Source organism: Pan paniscus, chromosome 3 (assembly GCF_029289425.2).
Source record: "Pan paniscus chromosome 3, NHGRI_mPanPan1-v2.0_pri, whole genome shotgun sequence".
In the NCBI taxonomy this organism is placed as follows: domain Eukaryota; kingdom Metazoa; phylum Chordata; class Mammalia; order Primates; family Hominidae; genus Pan; species Pan paniscus.
The window spans coordinates 164,505,742-164,518,981 of record NC_073252.2 but is presented as its reverse complement, the minus strand read 5'-3'; the positions used below and the strand labels follow the sequence as shown (position 1 = coordinate 164,518,981).

Genomic DNA, 13,240 nt, shown 5'->3' with positions numbered 1-13,240 from the left:
AATAACTGAGTTATTAGTTTACTTTCACTTGTAATGAGTAGAAAAGAGAAAATTAAACAACAACTAGATAAGCAACATACATATGAGAGCTCACTGAATCCCTCAAAATAAGAATTGTTGAAAGCAAATTTTTAAAATAGTTCAAAACACTGACATTGCATCTGATGCTATTTAGGAAACGGAGGTTCGTGAGGTCTGCAGCTTACCAGGGGTAACCCATGTGGAGTAGTGTGTAGCTTGAATACAAACCCAGTTCCGTCATCTCTCTATACCTGCTCTATACAGTGCACCATCTGGCCTCTCATAATAACACATTTGCATTTGTAAAATTTCCGTGAGGGAAGCAGGAGACCAAGTGGCTGTGTAAATTACATGATGATTATTCTTTCTCTGGTCAATAGGTTTATGTGAAATAGCACAGTCACCATAATCCTACCAAGATATAGGGAATTATTAAAGTTATTACTTATTTTGTGTAAAGTCTGCTTTTAAGATCATATTTTCAGTGCTGTGAATAAATATAAATTTTATTTTTTGTTCATAGGATATTTTAAAATAGTATTTACATATATCTAATGAGACATTTATCATGATATACTATTTATTCAAAGACATTTGATCAGTAAAGTAATATAAATAATATGTGATTATAATAGTAACTGCCATTGAATGAATGACTAATTAGTACCAAATGCTTTCTGGTTAATTAATTCTCACAACTATCCTGAAATGTAGATACTACTATATCCACTTCAATTTGAAACAAACTACTCATGATGAATTTAATGCTCTACTTCTCTAACTATTCATTAGATGTCCTACACTAGCTACCTGCTATGTTGACTTATTTTGCTTTCTGCTAATCGTGTCTTTCATATTTAACTAATCATTTTCTTTTTTTGCCTTTAGGATTTGATACCAGCATCTTGCCAATTTGCAAGGACTCACTTGGCTGGATGTTTAACAGACTTGATACAAACTATGACCTGCTATTGGACCAGTCAGAGCTCAGAAGCATTTACCTTGATAAGAATGAACAGTGTACCAAGGCATTCTTCAATTCTTGTGACACATACAAGGACAGTTTAATATCTAATAATGAGTGGTGCTACTGCTTCCAGAGACAGCAAGGTAAAAGATGAGATCCTTACAGATGCAAATAGTTGACCTGCATGTCAAATTTTACTTACTTTTTAAGAAAATAAAACAGTACACTATGCTCATTCATTTTGTGTATGTTTTTGTAATTCAAGTGTCTAATAAAAGAGCAAATAAGAAGCATGTTGAACAAATAACTCTGCCAGAGATACAACATATGCTAAATAGGATGAAAAATAGTAATTAATATTTTGTATTAATGCCAGTACATTACAGTTTCCATTATGAGCCACCAAGAAGCACACAGAGATATTAAGAACTTAGATATGGAAAGTAATCATTAAAATTAATTTGCTATCTGCTTTGCCCACAATGTAAAATAAATGGATTTTTTATCACTATACTGTGGAGTTTTAATGTTCTATTTTGTGATCTTATTAAATGAGTTGAATGAACCAGAGCATTCACCATAAAGTTATTTTTACTCATGTGATTTTAAAATGATTTAGTCTTTCAAACTTTTCAAAATAGCTTACCTTTTATAAAATTCACTAGCAGAAAAAGTGTCTTAATACTAAGGAGGAGGTGAGGTAAGTGAAAAGTTGGAATGACACCAATTCTTTATGCATCTTTCTGTATTAGGAAATGTAAACATAATGTAAAATTGGAATCAGGCTTATGGAATCAATTGATAATTTATATTAAATATGTATAGGGGAAAAAACAAGAAACTCACGTTATAATAAAGTTTTGAGAAACTAAAGAAACAATGGTAAGTGTAATGTTGATGTTAATTTAGGAAAATACCCTGGTAATTAATGTGGTAAAGCCTGCTATTGTCAATGCTTTTTTAAATTCTTGAGAACTAAGAGAAAGAACAAGATACTTTACAATATCAATGATTACCAGCCTTCGATAAGGAAAACCAGCACATTATATGGGGTAGTTTATTATCTCAATAACTTTTCCATATTTAGTAATAGTTCAGTAATTAGGGATGAAATGAATATGCATAAATTGATTAGTGGTGAGTCAACAGAAGCTTTAATTGAGTACAGTAACTTAACTATTTATAAACCACTCTAAACAAAGTTTAAAAAATACATTTACTGTATTAAAATATTTATTACACACACAAACACACATTGTTGGCTACATTACATATGTGCTTTCAAGTTAAATACTCGTAAAAACTTACATCCTAGTATTAATGACAAGTGTACATTTAAATAATTTAAATAATAAAAAGTAGTAAATCCAGCTAAACTGCCAGAAAAATACACGTAGTCATGTACTCTTTTCTTATGATGACAAACGTTATTTTAATTTTTTATTTTTATTTTTTGGTGTTATGGTAGCATATTTTTGGTGTCTATACACAAACATTTAAAATATTCTGAATAACTCTGAATGCTTTGTCTACAGAAATAGATAAATACTTTATCTTAGAATATTCTTAGGTTTTGTAGCAATATTTGCAGGATTGATTAAAGGTCCCCATAGCAAAATTTTATGTTATCTATGTTTCATTTAAATTGTAGCATTCTCCCAAAGTGTTAATTTTTGTATAGCCATATGAAGATTTACTCTCTGAGATCATTTAATGCATAGCAGAAATAGTTTAATAAATGGTACCTAAGCTAGTAAAAGAGCTTATACAATTTCTCTAATGCTTAGAAGGGTTTGGCTAAACTCTTAGCCAACATTTCATTACTTTAATTGCTAGAAGTTACAAAAGTTCTCAGGGTAACTGAGAAGGCATGCTAGTGATACGATACAACTTTGTTTTTATGTATTCTTTTAGTTCAATAAGTAATTTTGTTAAAAAATCACCATTAATTTATATGCTGATTTTTTCAAATATTCCAGCTTATAAAAGAATATTTTCCTGAAATTCTTGTTTACTGTAGCTATAAATATATATGTGTGTGTGTGTGTATATATATATATATATATATATATACACATATAACTACTCTATATATAGCTGCTATATAGAGAGCTCTCGCTCTCAAAAATAGGATGGAATGAGAGGTTATTTAATCTAGGCTTACTTAAAACTGCCATGAAGACTACAGTTGCATAGTGTGGAAAAACAACTGGAAAATAATGATGTTTTTCTAAAAAGTAACTTTCACATTATAAAATTAAAGTTAATTTTGAAAGTTTAATAAATGAGTTTATAAATTTCATCTGGGCACAGTTGCTCATGCCTGTAATCCTGGCACTTTGGGAGGCCAAGGTGGGTGGATTGCTTAAGCTCAGGAGTCCGAGCAGCGTGGGCAATGTGGTGAGATCCTGTCTCTACAAAAAACACAAAAATTAGCCAGGATTGGTGGCACATGCCTGTAGTCCTAGCTACTTGGGGATCTGAGGCAGGAGAAGGAGGTTGGAGGTTGCAGTGAGCTGAGATGGCACCTCTACACTCCAGCCTGGGCAACAGAGTACCAGAGTGAGACCCTACCTCAACAACAACAGCAACAAAAGGAATGTACAATTTCAAGCAAGTGAAATGTTTGTAGTTTTCCAAGGGAAAAAATGTTTTAATTTTAATTGAGAAACAAATTTGTTTCTATGGCTAATTTTCTAAAATCATGACAATTAAGCAATACAAAATGAACATGGTTGTAATTTGTAGAATTCTTTATTCTAAGTAATCCTGAAAAAGTGAGTAGGAGGAATATCGATTTGGGATTTTAGCTACCTTACGTGTTAAGAATGTGCTTTCATAAAAGTATGTCTACTTTTACTTAATCTAAAAAGCTAATCATTTATTAGTTGCTATTCTATTGAAAACGCTGTTGTGTAAGATAAAGGAATGATAAAGAAAACTAACATTTATTCAGCTCCACCTAGTCTTTTGTGTACATAAAATTATTACTGAAATAGCCCTGTGAAAGTATAAATATTCCCATTTTATGGCTAAGGACTGAAGTTTATTCATATTCAACAACTTCACATTATGAAATCAGTACATGAATAAACTGGTATTTGAAATGAAACTCCTTGATTTCTGTCTTCAAATATTTGTAATTCTACTTTCAGAAATAACAAAGTAATTATATATAAAATGCCATAGAATCATCAGTGCAACTTATTGGATAGCCTTATTCAGTACGAATAACATCAACAAGTCCTTTTCCAATAACTAGTTTATGCAGGGTTTTTTCTCAGGAATGAAATGAAAATTAATGACATTATTGGAGGTTATGCATACATTTAATAAACAGGAAGAGATGTCAGTGTAGTGCATGGGGGATTAATTCATTCTTTTTAAAATATATGATTTTCCTATTAAATCAAATAAATATGGAGGATTTGGAATTGTGAATATTTGAAATTTCTATGAATGAAATGAATCTAATAAAGTTTTAAAAGTATAACCATTCTATGAGAGGCTACGTGACCAATAACGTATTGAGAAGAAAAGTGATTAAGGGCACTGGCTTACTTAAAAAACTGCTAGAGGGCTACCTTGTTGTAAAACTTCAGGGCACCATTGATAGTGCAATTCAGGTAGATGGTATGTACCCTGTTGGAGTTGTGCAGTACACAGCCTGTGCAGCCATATGCTGCCAACTTAGAGATTGATTCACAAACCTCCATAATGCCCACTTTCTTTTCAGTTTTGACTCTATATTATCCATATATATTTGACAGCTAAAAACAAGTATTTCTTAGAAATGACTTCTTTCAAGCATAGAAAACATACTTTGTATTGTAGTAACTGTTGGAAACATATATGTATTTTACATTTATTTATCCCAATTACATTTTCTTTCTTTAGTTCAAAATTTCATGGGTAAATAAAAATGCATTGTTACTGTTGTATTGAAAATTACCAATTCCTAATATAATGACTCCAATGTAGGGGTTTGGGTTTTTAAATTCAGAATGCAGAACCATCAACAATTTTATATTCAAAACAAACAACATCTGGAAATTTAACTTCTATTTTTTTTTCATTCTTCTTTTCCCTACTGGTTTAGAACAGTTAATAAAAAATTCTGATTAAATTTTATATTTTATTAATTCGTGATTCTCATACAGTTTTTAAGCACATAAAATAAGAATTTAGCATAAACTTAAAACACTCGTTGGTAGCAAACACATTGGGGGAATACATCTTATGAGATGAATCCATGTCTCTACCCTAAGCTGACCTATTAGTCCTTACCATGTGTAGACCTAATAGTCTGATTCTGTCCAAACTTTAATGCAATTAGTTAGGTTACTATTCTTTTTCTAGATCAGTTCTTTGCAAGTGAGTTTAAATGACAGATGAAGTCTCAGTTAAGTGCTCTAAGAATACCTAAAGGCTAGACTTACAGAGCTGGCTAATAAATAATAAGAAAATAGTTTAAAAGCAAATATTATATGTACTTGAACAATCCACTCAGTCATGATTTTCTTGAAATTCTAAAATGTTCTTTTACACAGAGCTTGTAACGCTGGTAGGCAGGCATATTCTCTGAGGTTACTAATCAAAATTCCGATCAAATGTACGTGGATTTTCAGGTTTAGACTCAAATGCACGAGGGTGTTCAGCTAAACATTAGAAATCCTATTTCTGCTTTACAATAACTAGCCAATTGCAACTAGAAGAACTGTTTTCAATATAATATTGAAACTTCAGCTGGACTCTTTCCTCTTAGTTCTCAAATGTCATATTTGGAGAGCTATAAAATTTTAAATGTCTGTATAAAAAACTATGCAATATGATTCCTAATTCTTTAATATAAGAGACTCAGAAGATTATCAGGAATAACAAAGGGATCAATTGGATCAATTTCAAAATGAAATAGAGCAATATAGTAATTATACAAGATTTTCAAACAGGTTTCCTTTACATTTTATTTTTTTATTTTTATTTTATTTTATTTTTTATCATACTTTAAGTTCTAGGGTACATGTGCACAACGTGCAGGTTTGTTACATATGTATACATATGTATACATATTATACATGTGCCGTGTTGGTGTGCTGCACCCATAAACTCGTTGTTTACATTAGGTATTTCTCCTAATGCTATCCCTCCCCGCTCCCCCCACCGCACCACAGGACCTGGTGTGTGGAGTTCCCAACCCTGTGTCCAAGTGTTCTCATTGTTCAATTCCCACCTATGAGTGAGAACATGTGGTGTTTGGTTTTCTGTCCTTGTGATAGTTTGCTCAGAATGATAGTTTCCAGCTTCATTCATGTCCCTACAAAGGGCATGAACTCATCTTTTTCATGGCTGCATAGTATTCCATGATGTATATGTGCCACATTTTCTTAAACCATTCTATCATTGATGGACATTTGGGTTGGTTCCAAGTCTTTGCTATTGTGAGCAGTGCTGCAATAAACATACGTGCACATGTGTCTTTACAGTAGCATGATGTATAATCCTTTGGGTATATACCCAGTAATGGGATAGCTGGGTCAAATGGTATTTCTAGTTCTGTCTTTGAGGAATCACCACACTGCCTTCCACAATGGTTGAACTAGTCTACAGTCCCACCAACAGTGTAAAAGTGTTCCTATTTCTCCACATCCTCTCCAGCACCTGTTGTTTCCTGACTTTTTAATGATCACCATTCTAACTGGTGTGAGATGGTATCTCATTGTGGTTTTGATTTGCATTTCCCTGATGACCAGTGATGATGAGCATTTTTTCTGTGTCTGTTGGTGGCATAAATGTCTTCTTTTGAAAAGTGTCTGTTCATATCCTTCGCCCACTTTTTGATGGGGTTGTTTGATTTTTTTCTTATAAATGTGTTCAAGTTCTTTGTGGATTCTGGATATTAGCCCTTTTGTCAGATGAATAGATTGCAAAAATTTTCTCCCATTCTGTAGGTTGCCTGTTCACTCTGAAGGAAGTTTCTTTTGCTGTGAAGAAGATCTTAAGTTTAATTAGATCCCATTTGCCTATTTTGGCTTTTGTTGCCATTGCTTTTGGTGTTTTAGACATGAAGTCCTTGCCCATGCCTATGTCCTGAATGGTATTGCCTAGGTTTTCTTCTAGGGTTTTTATGGTTTTAGGTCTAACATTTAACTCTTTAATCCATCTCGAGTTAACTTTTGTATATGATGTAAGGAAGGCATCCAGTTTCGGCTTTGTACGTATGGCTAGCCAGTTTTCCCAGCACCATTCATTAAAAAGGGAATCCTTTCCCCATTTCTTGTTTTTGTCAGGTTTGTCAAAGATCAGATGGTTGTAGATGTGTGGTACTATTTCTGAGGGCTCTGTTCTGTTCCACTGGTCTATATCTCTGTTTTGGTACCAGTACCATGCTGTTTTGGTTACTGTAGCCTTGAAGTATAGTTTGAAGTCAGGTAGCATGATGCCTCCAGCTTTGTTCTTTTGGCTTAGGATTGTCTTGGCAATGCAGGCTCTTTTTTGATTCCATATGAACTTTAAAGTAGTTTTTTCCAATTCTGTGAAGAAAGTCATTGGTAGCTTGAAGGAGATGGCATTGAATCTATAAATTACCTTGGGCAGTATGGCCATTTTCATGATATTGATTCTTCCTATCCATGAGCATGGAATGTACTTCCATTTGTTTGTATCCTCTTTTATTTCATTGAGCAGTGGTTTGTAGTTCTCCTTGAAGAGGTCCTTCACATTTCTTATAAGTTGGATTCCTAGGTATTTTATTCTCTTTGAAGCAATTATGAATGGGAGTTCACTCATGATTTGGCTCTCTGTTTGTCTGTTATTGGTGTATAAGAATGCTTGTGATTTTTGCACATTGATTTTGTATCCTGAGACTTTGCTGAAGTTGCTTATCAGCTTAAGGGGATTTTGGGCTGAGACAATGGGATTTTCTAAATATACAATCATGTCATCTGCAAACAAGGACAATTTGACTTCCTCTTTTCCTAATTGAATATCCTTTATTTCCTTCTCCTGCCTGATTGCCCTGGCCAGCACTTCCAACACTGTATTGAATAGGAGTAGTGAGAGAAGGCATCCCTGTCTTGTGCCAGTTTTCAAAGGGAATTCTTCCAGTTTTTGGCCATTCAGTATGATATTGGCTGTGGGTTTGTCATAAATAGCTCTTATTATTTTGAGATATGTCCCATCAATAGCTAGTTTATTGAGAGTTTTTAGCATGAAGGGCTGTTGACTTTTGTCAAAGGACTTTTCTGCAACTATTGAGATAATCATGTGGTTTTGTCATTGGTTCTCTTTTTGTGATGGATTACGTTCATTGATTTGCATAGGTTGAACCAGACGTGCATACCAGGGATGAAGCCAACTTGATGTGCTGCTGGATTTGGTTTGCCAGTATATTACTGAGGATTTTTGCATCGATGTTCATCAGCAATGTTGGCCTGAAATTCTCTTTTTTTGCTGTGTCTCTGCCAGGCTTTGGTATCAGGATGATGTTGACCTCATAAAATGAGTTAGGGAGGATTCACTCTTTTTCAATTGATTGGAATAGTTTCAGAAGTAATGGTACCAGCTCCTCTTTGTACATCTGGTAGAATTTGGCTGTGAATCCATCTGGTCCTGGACTTTTTTTGGTTGGTAGGCTCTTAATTATTGCCTCAATTTCGGAGCCTGTCATTAGTCTATTCAGGAATTCAACTTCTTCCTGGTTTAGTCTAGGTAGGGTGTATGTGTCCAGGAAGTTATGCATTTCTTCTAGATTTTCTAGTTTATTTGTGTAGAGGTGTTTATAGTGTTCTCTGATGGTAGTTTGTATTTCTGTGGGATCGGTGGTGATATCTCCTTTATCATTTTTTATTGCATCTATTTGATTCTTCTCTCTTTTCTTCTTTATTAGTCTTGCTATCAGTCTATCAATTTTGTTGATCCTTTCAAAAAACCAGCTCCTGTATTCATTGATTTTTTGAAGGGATTTTGTGTCTTTATCTCCTTCAGTTCTTCTCTGATCTTAGTTGTTTCTTGCCTTCTGCTAGCTTTTGAATGTGTTTGCTCTTGCCTCTCTAGTTCTTTTAATTGTGATGTTAGGGTGTCAATTTTAGATCTTTCCTGCTTTCTCTTGTGGGCATTTAGTGCTATAAATTTCCCTCTCCACACTGCTTTAAATGTGTCCCAGAGGTTCTGGTATGTTGTGTCTTTGTTCTCATTGGTTTCAAAGAACATCTTTATTTCTGCCTTCATTTCGTTATGTACCCAGTAGTCATTCAGGAGCAGGTTGTTCAGTTTCCATATAGTTGAGTGGTTTTGAGTGAGTTTCTTAATCCTGAGTTCTAATTTGATTGCACTGTGGTCTGAGAGACAGTTTGTTATGATCTCTGTTCTTTTACATTTGCTGGCTGAGGAGTGCTTTACTTCCAACTATGTGGTCAGTTTTGGAATAAGTGTGATGTGCTTCTGAGAAGAATGTATATTCTGTTGATTTGGGGTGGAGAGTTCTGTAGATGTCTATTAGGTCTGCTTGGTGCAGAGCTGACTTCAAGGCCTGGATATCCTTGTTAACTTTCTCTGTCATTGATCTGTCTAATGTTGACAGTGGGGTGTTAAAGTCTCCCATTATTATTGTGTGGGAGTCTAAGTCTCTTTGTAGGTCTCTAAGGACTTGCTTTATGAATCTGGGTGCTCCTGTATTGGGTGCATATATATTTAGGATAGTTAGCTCTTCTTGTTGAATTGATGCCTTTACCATTATGTAATGGCCTTCTTTTTGTCTTTTGATCTTTGTTGGTTTAAAGTCTGTTTTATCAGAGACTAGGATTGCAACCCCTGCTTTTTTTGTTTTACATTTGTTTAGTAGATCTTCCTCCATCCCTTTATTTTGAGCCTATGTGTGTCTCTGCACATGAGATGGGTCTCCTGAATACAGCACACTGATGGGTCTTGACTCTTTATCCAACTTGCCAGTCTGTGTCTTTTAACTGGGGCATTTAGCCCATTTACATTTAAGGTTAACATTGTTATGTGTGAATTTGATCCTGTCATTATGACGTTAGCTGCTTATTTTGCCTATTAGTTGATGCAGTTTCTTCCTAGTGTCAATGGTCTTTACAATTTGGCATGTTTTTGCAGTGGCTGTTACTGGTTGTTCCTTTCCATGTTTAGTGCTTCCTTCAGGAGCTCTTATAAGGCAGGCCTGGTGGTGAGAAAATCCCTCAGCATGTGCTTGTCTGTAAAGGATTTTATTTCTCCTTCACTTATGAAATTTAGTTTGGCTGGATATGAAATACTGGGTTGAAAATTCTTTTCTTTAAGAATATTGAATATTGGCCCCCACTGTCTTCTGGCTCATAGAGTTTCTGCTGAGAGATCCACTGTTAGTCTGATGGGCTTCCCTTTGTGGGTAACCCGACCTTTCTCTCTGGCTGCCCTTAACATTTTTTCCTTCATTTCAACCTTGGTGAATATGAAAATTATGTGTCTTGGGGTTGCTCTTCTTGAGGAGTGTCTTTGTGGTGTTCTCTGTATATCCTGAATTTGAATGTTGGCCTACCTTGCTAGATTGGGGAAGTTATCCTGGTTAATATCCTGCAGAGTGTTTTCCAACTTGGTTCCATTCTCCCCATCACTTTCAGGTACACCAATCAAATGTAGATTTGGTCTCTTCGCATAGTCCCATATTTCTTGGAGGCTTTGTTCGTTTATTTTTACTTTTTTTTTCTCTAAACTTGTCTTCTCGCTTCATTTCATTCATTTGATCTTCAATCACTGATACCCTTTCTTCCACTTGATTGAATCAGCTACTGAAGCTTATGCACGCATCACGTAGTTCTCATGCCATGGTTTTCAGCTCCATCAGGTCACTTAAGGTCTTCCCTATGCTGTTTATTCCTGTTAGCCATTTGTCTAATCTTTTATCAAAGTTTTTAGCTGCCTTGCAATGGGTTTGAACATCCTCCCTTATCTTGGAAAAGTTTCTTATTACTGATCTTCTGAAGCCTACTTCTGTCAACTCGTCAAAGTCATTCTCCATCCAGCTTTGTTCCGTTGCTGGTGAGGAGCTGCGTTCCTTTGGAGGAGAATAGGCGCTCTGGTTTTTAGAATTTTCAGCTTTTCTGCTCTGGTTTCTCCCCATCTTTCTGGTTTTATCTACCTTTGGTCTTTGATGATGGTGACCTACAGATGGGGTCTTGGTGTGGATGTCCTTTTTGTCCATGTTACTGCTATTCCTCTCTGATTGTTGCATTTCCTTCTAACAGTCAGGACCCTCAGCTGCAGGTCTGTTGGAGTTTTCTGGAGGTCCACTCCAGACCCTGTTTGCCTGGGTATCACCAGTGGAGACTGCAGAACAGTAAATATTGCAGAACAGCAAATGTTGCTGCCTGATCCTTCCTCTGGAAGCTTCGTCTCAGAGGGGCACTCAGCTGTATGAGGTGTCAGTCAGCCCCTATTGGGAGGTGTCTCCCAGTTAGGCTACTCGGGTGCCAGGGACCCACTTGAGGAGGCAGTCTGTTTGTTCTCAGATCTCAAACTCCGGGGTGGGAGAACCACTGCTCTCTTCAAAGCTGTCAGACAGGGACGTTTAAGTCTGCAGAAGTTTCTGTTGCCTTTTGTTCAGGTATGCCCTGCCCTCAGAGGTGGAGTCTACAGAGGCAGGGAGGCCTCCTTGAGCTGCTGTGGGCTCCACCCAGATCGAGCTTCCCGGCTGCTTTGTTTACCTAGTCAAGCCTAAGCAAAGGTGGACGCCCCTCCCCCAGTCTCGCTGATGCCTCACAGTTGGATCTCCGACTGCTGTGCTAGCAGTGAGCAAAGCTCCATGGGCGTGGGACCCACCAAACCACGTGCAGGATATAATCTCCTGGTGTGCCGTTTGCTAAGAAAGACCATTGGAAAAGTGCAGTATCAGGGCAGGAGTGTCCCAATTTTCCAGGTACCGTCTATCACGGCTTCCCTTGGCTAGGAAAGGGAATTCCCCAACCCATTGCATTTCCCAGGTGAGGCGATGTCCCGCCCTGCTTCGGCTCATACTCTGTGGGCTGCACCCACTTTCTGACCAGTCCCAATGAGATGAACCCAGTACCTCAGTTGGAAATGCAGAAATCACCTGTCTTCTGCGTCGCTCATACTAGGAGCTATAGACTGGAGCTGTTCCTGTTTGGCCATCTTGGAATGATTCTCTTTCTTTACATTATAGATTCTATAAGGTGAATTTTTTTTTAGATTCTGCAAGATTAAATTCACATATTAAACTACAAAGTATATGTTAAGCACCTATCTCATTCTTTATTCCACTTTGTTACATGAAATTTAATAATTGAATATTTTGAATTCAATGTATTATAAAATTTTAAAAACATTTAAATTAATATACTTTGCCTTTTTCCTAAAAAGTTGTACCACAGGACAATAAGATATAGTATATTATTTTGCAGTTTTACTATTTTCTAATGCCACTTTTATATAGCAAGCATTAACAGCAAGCTTTTAGAATATGAATATAAAATGCACTAAACTGCTTGCAGATAAGACTGTATATATTACATATTATATGTGTATATAATTACATACAGTTATCTCTTAGTATCCGAGGGGGATCGATCTCAGGACCACTTGTGAACACCAAAATCGAGTCACTCAAATGCCTTCTATAAAATGGCAAAATATTGACATATAACGTATGCATATCCTCTTATATACTTTAAATCATCCCTAGATTTTTATTTTTTGAAAATTTTCAATTAGCGGTTGGTTGAATCTATAAATGCAGAACTCACAGATATGAAGGGCAACAGTAAATATAAGAGTAATAATATAAGGCAAACTATATTGTGACTATTCAGAATTTTACATTTCTCTATGAACGTCCTCCTTCAAGTGGTTGAGTTTGAAAATAGGCCAAGACTATTTCCAGATTGGTTTAAATGTTTTCAGCTTATTTTTAAAATAACGGCTTATCAGAAATAATTTTATATTATATCCTGTTCCTAAATTGCATATATGGCTGAAACTAAAAAGACTAATATCTCTTAACATTATACAATATTAAAATTTATAATAAGGTCTTTAACATAACTGGAAAGAAGCATTAACTTTTTCCTAGATTATTTTTGTAACACAAAGTTACTTGTCTATATCACAGAAACTTTTAAATGAGGGGAAAACATAATCAGTTAATTGCTTCAGCAGCAGTCAATTAGTTGAATTTACATTTCTGACTTGATTGACCTTTTAAAAGTAAATGATAAGAAGTATTTTTCATCATATAAGTTATCT

At 35.4% G+C, this 13,240-nt stretch overlaps 1 protein-coding gene across 4 annotated transcripts in view; it reads left to right on the top strand.

Annotated features, from left to right (window-relative positions):
* The window catches only part of SPOCK3 (SPARC (osteonectin), cwcv and kazal like domains proteoglycan 3), a 496,712-nt gene that overhangs the window by 474,478 nt on the left and 8,994 nt on the right, over positions 1 to 13,240 (top strand). For all 4 annotated transcript variants that reach the window (XM_055111986.2, XM_055111987.1, XM_003821795.3 and 1 more), the window contains one exon: positions 910 to 1,131. In XM_055111986.2, coding sequence (XP_054967961.1) covers positions 910 to 1,131 — 222 coding nt within the window. The remainder of the gene's footprint in view (positions 1 to 909; positions 1,132 to 13,240) is intronic.